Raw genomic sequence first — 8,007 nt, 5'->3', positions numbered from 1 at the left:
CTTTGAATATGGGAGATAACTCTAATCATCTAGTGTAAGCGTTTAAAGGATACGGATGGCAATAATTAGCCTATATTCTATCCGGCTAGGTTCCTTTCGCCCAAGAAACAATAGAGTCTCTCTTTATTTATATCAACTGCAATAATCTCTTATATACGTTGTATAGTTACCGCTATAATAAAAAACGAAGTAAGTCTAAGCTTAACATTTTATTTACGAACATGTAATTTCATATTGCTCATACACAAGGCACATGTAGTCGATGAACTTTCAATTTAGCACCGAGTCACTGTAGCCTGTAGCGGCCTGTAGGGATGATTGATTACTGAAATTTACATAAGGATGTCAAAGGAACCGGTGTCAAGATTAACATTTGGATCGTATCCATGATGATGGATTTAAAAGTTTGATGATAAACGACTAGTTTGCGGAAATGGGAGTTAATTTCTGTAACAAATTCATAAAATTGTACAATGGACATCTGCTTCCCAGCGTTGGACTCGGTACGTATCAACTTGTAGGAGATGGAGTACGTGAAGCTGTGGACAAAGCAATATGGCTGGGATACCGACACATCGACACGGCTCATTCCTACAACAACGAAAGCGAGATCGGCGAGATTATCAAGGCTCGTATCGAGTCGGGATCGGTGAAGAGGGAAGATATTTTCCTGACCACCAAAGTACCCGATGTTTTACACGCACCTAGCGACGTCCTAGAGGGAGTAGAGGAGTCCAGGGCAAAACTGAAAACAAAATACCTGGACCTTGTGCTGATCCATCATCCATGGACCTTGAGAAACGAAAGCAAAGCAGACATAATGCACACAAACTCGAAAGGAGAATTCATTCATTTTAATCTACAGAAAACATGGCGATCTCTAGAAACATGTGTGAAGGAAGGGACGGTCAAATCTATTGGTTTATCGAATTTTACTATAGGACAGATACAAAATATACTTGACGGATGTTCGATCATGCCGGCAAATCTTCAGCTCGAGTGCCATGCATATTTGCAGCAGAGGTCACTGTACAATTTCTGTGAAGCAAGGGGCATAACTCTAACTGCCTATAGTCCAATAGGCGCACCGGGACGGCCAGAGCGCCATCGATTTAGCGATCAATCTGTTCTGTTGGACGATCCGGCATTGGACTCGATTGCACGAGCCCACGGCAAAACTAAAGCTCAGATACTTCTGGGATGGCTGATTCAAAAAGGATTCTGTGTTGTTCCAAAATCAAAAAGTGAAAAAAGATTGGCAGAAAATTTAGACATATTTAACTTTGATTTAAGTAAATCGGAATTGGCTCAATTTAAGGCATTGGACAGGGGCACCAGATATTTTAAGTTTAAAAATATGACCGGGCACCCTGAGTTTAATCCGACAGAGGATTTTTGAAAATCAAGTATTCATTATATATAAAGCAGTTTTTTTTTATAATATTATTAATAGAAAATTATGCTTGCCTATAGTATACCAATTACCATTAAAATTGTAGTTAACGTTAAACAATTACATGTATACAAATACGCCTAGTTTACAAAAAATCTGTGTGACTCGATGATGTATGGATTTTGATAGGTCAGTTATAGTGCAATTACTGAATGATATGATATGCTTACCGTCAGTTATATATGTTTGTGCCAAGGGACCACTGAAGAATCTCAAAGAATACACACAAAACAAGACATTTATATTTGTTCATTTTAATTTTTATATGCCTCGTCTATTTACAGAATTGATATACATGTGGTTATTTATGGGCATTGCTTTTGTGTAAGTTAATGCATTGTTTACAATGCACAGTTTATATGTTTCATGTTTTGTTAATAGCTTTCAAGTTATAGAATTACTGTGTAACTAAAACAGAGAATTAAAATGGATTTTTTTTTATATTTACATCGTTATGCTGTATTTCCCGACCTGTTTTAGGACATTGAATAGTCGTTTTTGATAGGGTCTCTCTTTGTAATATATATTTAAGTTTTCTTAAGAAATTTATTTTCTTCATAACTGACACATATAAAGCATAAATATGATCTTCCTACTTACCCTTAGCAATGACTCCCAGATGTTTATGTGTTTCACTCAAATATAAAAAATCTCTTTAACGCCCTAAATCACAATTCAAAGATGTAGAAATTTCCTGACAAGAGGAAGATGCATGTATTATATATTATCATCCCAACAACAGCTATGTATCATAATAACGAACCAAAATAAAACGTACAGAAAAATAAAACAGAAGTTCATTTAAGGGGGCTGGTCGGGGAAAAAATGTCATATTTGGTAAAATGGCATACACATGTTTAAATTACCTTATTATGAAATATACCGATTTAAATTTTGCTGAAATTCACTCCCTAAGAGTAAAAATTATAATTATATTAAAGAAATCCTAAATCGTCACCTGAAAGTCTAAAACTCTCAATTGACCCAGATCAGTTATGTAATTTTACCGCACGCGCATCATCAACAAGGCCAAATGTAAACATCGCGGCGAAAGAAAAAGATGCATGAAAACGTCATGACAGGCACGAGGTATCAATACCGTTATATATAACAACAACATATAGGTAGGAATACTACACTTGCATCATACATGACCTTTGAAAACAATTATTTACGTATAGTACTGCTGTCTTGTCCGCTAGTTGAGTCCGACATGGCACATGGCGGCGTGCTATTGTTGTAATCTTCACTGCCTCACTTTCGAAACAACCACGTGACATATATAAATAGATCTGCGCGTAATGTACACGGGGCTTCCCCGAGATTTCAGTGGTCAAAACTGGACATTGCAAGCAGAACTCTAACCATCATATTGCCGTGGTATAACTTTTGGAAGGCCAGAGAACGCATTTAGACTCATTTATTTTGTAATTTTCTCCCCGACCAGCCCCTTTAAGGGATGAACCCGGATGACGGGATCATGGGAACAGTGGATCAGTGTTGAAAAATAATTCTAAAACAGACGACTTTCAATCCTAGAGTTAATCTAGTTCACGTGTGCTTACTACTTAATATTCCTTTATTAAGTATATTTGGCCATTCTAAAAACAAACAAGGCATTGCAAGTGATACAAATCCCCTCGAATTCACACATTGTGACATATCTTAAGAGGAAATGAGGTCGCTAGAGCGATGACAAAGTTTGTTCTAGACATAGTAACAGTGACCTTGACCTTCAACGTAGAAACCCGAAACGCAAACTTGTTCAAGGTATTGTCATACTAAACACTTGCATGAAGTTTTATGGAATTCTGTGCAGGAATGAAGTCGCTAGAGCGATGACAAAGTTTGATTAGCTTAAGGCTTATTTATATTTTTTCATAAACAATTAAATTATGCTTCATAAGAGTCCGCTAAGTTACCTTAGGAAAAGCTTTAAGTCTTCTCCAACTTATAACTATTTCATGAATTTGTAATTATTATGTATGGAATTGAATCTTTTGCATATGTTCTCCGCCATTGTACAAGATATTTGTGAAGTATTGATCAAGATGTATATTTCTGTACGCCTATATGTAATGTGCATTTGGTAATAAATTAAATTGAAATTGAAATTGTACGGGCGGAATCCTATATCCCCTCGAACTTTGAAAAAAACCCAATAAAAACCATTGTTATGCTGATTATATTAATTGCGGTGGTACAACAACAAATATTTAAACGACAATATCTTGATATATTACAGTATTAAGAAGGAGAAAGTATTGGATAAGAATGATGTGCAGTGAAATAATAATAACACAATGAATAACTCACACACACACACACACACACACACATCACCACCACCACCACCATATCATCATCTTTTTTAAACGCACATCCATACACACGCGAAAAACATTTTCACCCAGTTACACCCAAACAGGACAAAATAACATAATAGTGTATCTGAATTAATATAATATAATTTGTATTCAATATAATTTGCTACATGTATCTACACATGACCTGTTCTAGTGATGACCTCTTACTAGATCTGTTCTACGTTTACACGCTAGTGTTAAATAATCTCCTTTGTTATTAAGTTCTTTTGTATTTTCAACTTTGAGTGAGTGAACGAATTTAAACAAGCTAGGCCTTCTGACAGAATGCTTTTATGAATTAGACCGGATGTCTGAATAGCGATTACATTATAAAATTGTAAAATGATATTCATCTTCTATATGTCACGATCGCGTGTATTCTTGTTGTACGTTTCGTGTGTGTCTGTAATATTTGTGTCGTGTCGTTACTACCTGTATGGCGCAACGGAGGTTTCGTAGTGTAAGTGAGTACGCACGAGCGAGAGCCATGACAGTGCTCGATCAGGCCGTGTCGACGGAATAGATGTTTTTGTTGATAATACGGGCACAGAAACCATACAGACTGTGGTAAGTATTTAATTGGGAGCTGCTAGTAATATATGTTTTGTTAATAGTGGGTTATTTTATGTTAACCTGGGTTATTTAACCTTGGAATGTTGTTCTTGCATTATTCCAACGTGCGGTCCCTAATTGAAGGATACTACAATCAAATCTTCCATTATTTCACTGTTTAATCACCTTTTATCCTTGCCAAATTCAGATAATAGTCAAATATGACAGCTCATCAAATATTTTCAGTTTCTTATGGAATGTTATAACTGATCAAGTTAAGCGACATTTAAGCATTCAAACATTTATTTTACACAAATAGGGTGAACACTAAATACATTCCGTTAAGCGGAGCGTTACAGTTTTGCTTTTTTGAGCTGATATGCCATGGAACAGCGCCTTCCACATTAACTTCCCACGTATGCAAATATAATAACATAACCTACAAAATGACATAAGGACACTAAAAATCGCTGGTCATTGCTCTACTCAACTGAAAGTCGTAGTTCAAACCTTACGTGACAATAGGACCTAACAGAAAGTTTGTCACCTTTCAACTCCAATTAATGTCGTAGTTGATACATCACGTGACATTAGGACATAACAGAAAGTTTGTCACCGCTCCACTCCAATGAATATCGTAGTTCATACCTCACGTGACATTAGGACATAACAGAGAGTTTGTCACCTTTCCACTCCAGTGAATGTCGTAGTTCATACCTCACGTGACATTAGGACTTAACAGAAGGTCTGTCACCGCTCCACTCCAATGAATGTCGTAGTTCATAACTCACGTGACATTAGGACATAACAGATAGTTTGTCACCGCTCCACTCTAATGAATGTCGTAGTTCATACCTCACGTGACAATATGACCTTACAGAAAGTTTGTCACCTTTCCACTCCAATGAATGTCGTAGTTCATACCTCACGTGACATTAGGACATAACAGAAAGTTTGTCACCGCTCCACTCCACTGAATGTCGTAGTTAATACATCACGTGACATGAGCACACAACGGAGAGTGTGTCACCGCTTTACTCCCCAAGAAACCCTAGGTAATATAACGTGTTGCTGGAGCCACATCGCGTGTTACATTGAGAATCATTTTGTTCTGCAAGATACAGTTCTCAAAGTTTGATTTAATAATATATGTTTCTTTTGGTCGAACGTTTACCCTTATCTTTATTTCGGCAGGAACCTTCCACTTTCTTCTCTCTCTGCTCCAAAATTCCTCTTTGAAGTTGCCAACATTAGAGTGGTTCTCAGCTCTCTCGATGTCCAGGACAATCGTTCCATGTGGTAGCAGGCTATTGTTTCGTCCACATTGTCCTTGGTAATACTCGACACGAAGGGCTAAGTGGTACGAACCACCCTCTTTAAACACCAGGGCAGGATATTCGCCGCTAGTGATGTACAAAGCTATACTAGTAAAGTTTCGCGTTTCAATATAAGTGTAGGAGTCGTCCGTCGAGGGTTGGATTCCGGTTATAGTCGATTCCTGTAAGATTCAAATTCATGACTTTACGATTCATGTATAAAATCCGACATTTTTGTTTTGTTTTACAAATCTGTTAATCATATGACATTTCTAACGGAAAATACGCCGAATATTGATTATTTTTTTAGATTTAAAGACGGATGTATCGGTTGTTCCGCATTAACGGACAGGCCCCTAGTCTGGTTTAAATAACGGCTTTAAGTAATTGAATGAAAATTTAGGGGCTGAGGTATTGCAACAGGGGAGATAATAATGAAGTCATAAAACCTTTTCTCGAAACTTTGTTGTAGAGTTATATACTTAAGGGGCAAACCCACCATAAATAGGGAAGATATCACTAACAATGACTTGCAAACGGAATAATTCTTCTGATCTTGGTAACGCTGATGATTTCTAATTGGAGGGAACTAATAAGAAAATACCCATGTGGTGCATTATGTTTTTCATCTGCGACGACATACTACATTGTTTAACAGGTGCGTGCTTTCCTCGTGTTGTAGGGACTACTCTCGGTTGTTGAATGCTGGGTGATTGTACGGATGATTTGTCACTTGTTTATCACTTTTACTATTGTCAAGTTTATTTTTCATGATGGTTTAACATTGTATTGTTATAAATGTTCACATGTCAAATACAAATTACGATATTACACACATCTATATTTAAACATAAGATACTCTATTTGTGGTAGTGGAGTTCGAACTATACAAGCTAAACGAAATTTCATGTAACCTATATTTTAACGTGAGAAAACCCCGTGGTCTGTGGGATTGGCTTTCAAACCTATCACCGCTAAACGATGTGTCACGTGATTTATGTTAAAATACGCTGATCAGGTTGAGGAAGTTATAAAATCACTAAAAGTAGCGACGTCAAACATACTTGTGAAGTTTCTCACTTAGATATACTAGACTTGTACAGGACAAACCGTGACTTGACACGAATATACAATAACAAGGCGTTTGTTTTATACATATTTATTGGAGGTGTAGCATCTTACTAAAGCACACGAAGAGAACAAACATCTTTACCCGTGTAAAATAATGGCGCGCTGTTTTACTATTTAATCTGATTCTGCGATACCTCTGTTTCGAATAGATGATATTATTCATTCCGAATAGGTCGGATCAGTGATAACGTGAAATAGAAATATTTCGCTTGTTTGGGAACTTCATGTCAGGAAATGCTTTTTAACTTTGCGTCCGATTGACGGTGTATATTGCGTGTAATCTATAAATGCACACATGGAAAACAAATATATATACGTCTCTAGATTTATTACATATTTTGTATTAATGTGATTTCTTATGAAAGCAACATTTAGTTCAATAATATCATTGATATTATAAGATAAGATTGTTTTTGAAATATGCTTGTCGGTATCAGGTATATCATGCAGAATATAGCAACATCGAGTGTACGTTACATTAAACGACATACTCATACCAAAATTATAGTATTACCTCAGCTGGTACATACAAGATTAGAGTGAATTGATATAATATTTACCGTAGATGATGTCGTTGTGTTGTTATCGTCGATGGCAGAGATCATGAAGTAACCACCACCAACAACTAGAATAGCTAGAAAGCTCAATGCAAGTCCAAAGGCGATGATTTTCGCCGTATCCATTTTTTGGTAAGAGTAAACAGATTATTCTATATAGTACGTTCTATTGCTTGATATAAGATGAGAGCGACTTTATATATACACAGACCTATGTCCATAGGAACCGGGGTAAACGGCCAGTAAAAACCGGTCTATTTATGTAAGGTCAGTATTGTGACGCAAGGATATTTAAACTATATCACCATCCCTAAAAGTGCTAGATATAGATTGGGAATACCATTTTATTTTTTATTATTTCCTGTATTTATAGATAGAATGAATAAAGAAGCTATTCGACATTTCGTTGTTTTGAGCGATACGTCCTGGATTCCTCAGCTGTGTATTGAAACATTAGTGTCCGGGTGCGCCTGATTCAACACCTTATATATTCACATATGCTAACGAAAAAGACCGTGATTGCTTGACGTCCTGTGAAATATCATTTGGGATTTCCTTGATATTTTTATAACTATATACCTACTTTCCCACCCGAACACACCGTCACACACATTATATCAAGTATTCAGTAA

At 36.5% G+C, this 8,007-nt stretch overlaps 1 protein-coding gene and 1 pseudogene across 1 annotated transcript; one reads left to right on the top strand and one right to left on the bottom strand.

The window, feature by feature from the left end:
• The first annotated feature begins 203 nt into the window (after nt 1–203).
• Nucleotides 204–2,267, top strand: LOC110442893 (annotated as a pseudogene).
• A 1,333-nt stretch (nt 2,268–3,600) lies between these two features.
• On the bottom strand, nt 3,601–7,698 carry LOC110442912. The gene is made up of 2 exons (XM_021486799.1): nt 7,379–7,698; nt 3,601–5,869 (listed from the first exon to the last, which is right to left on the bottom strand). Exons 1-2 carry the CDS (start codon nt 7,499–7,501, stop codon nt 5,423–5,425), a joined length of 570 nt encoding a protein of 189 aa, XP_021342474.1. The 5' UTR covers nt 7,502–7,698; the 3' UTR covers nt 3,601–5,422.
• Between the last annotated feature and the right edge of the window lie 309 nt (nt 7,699–8,007).

This window comes from Mizuhopecten yessoensis, unplaced genomic scaffold (assembly GCF_002113885.1).
Source record: "Mizuhopecten yessoensis strain PY_sf001 unplaced genomic scaffold, ASM211388v2 scaffold1945, whole genome shotgun sequence".
Taxonomy (NCBI): Eukaryota; Metazoa; Mollusca; class Bivalvia; order Pectinida; family Pectinidae; genus Mizuhopecten; species Mizuhopecten yessoensis.
This window is presented reverse-complemented; position numbering and strand designations above follow the sequence as displayed.

Excerpts from the sequence above, each read along its gene's own strand:
- LOC110442912 (XM_021486799.1), bottom strand. The coding sequence starts at position 7,501 with ATGGATACGGCGAAAATCATCGCCTTTGGACTTGCATTGAGCTTTCTA. Across the intron at positions 5,870-7,378 it reads ACACAACGACATCATCTACG|GAATCGACTATAACCGGAAT; the intron begins GTAAATATTATA and ends TGAATCTTACAG.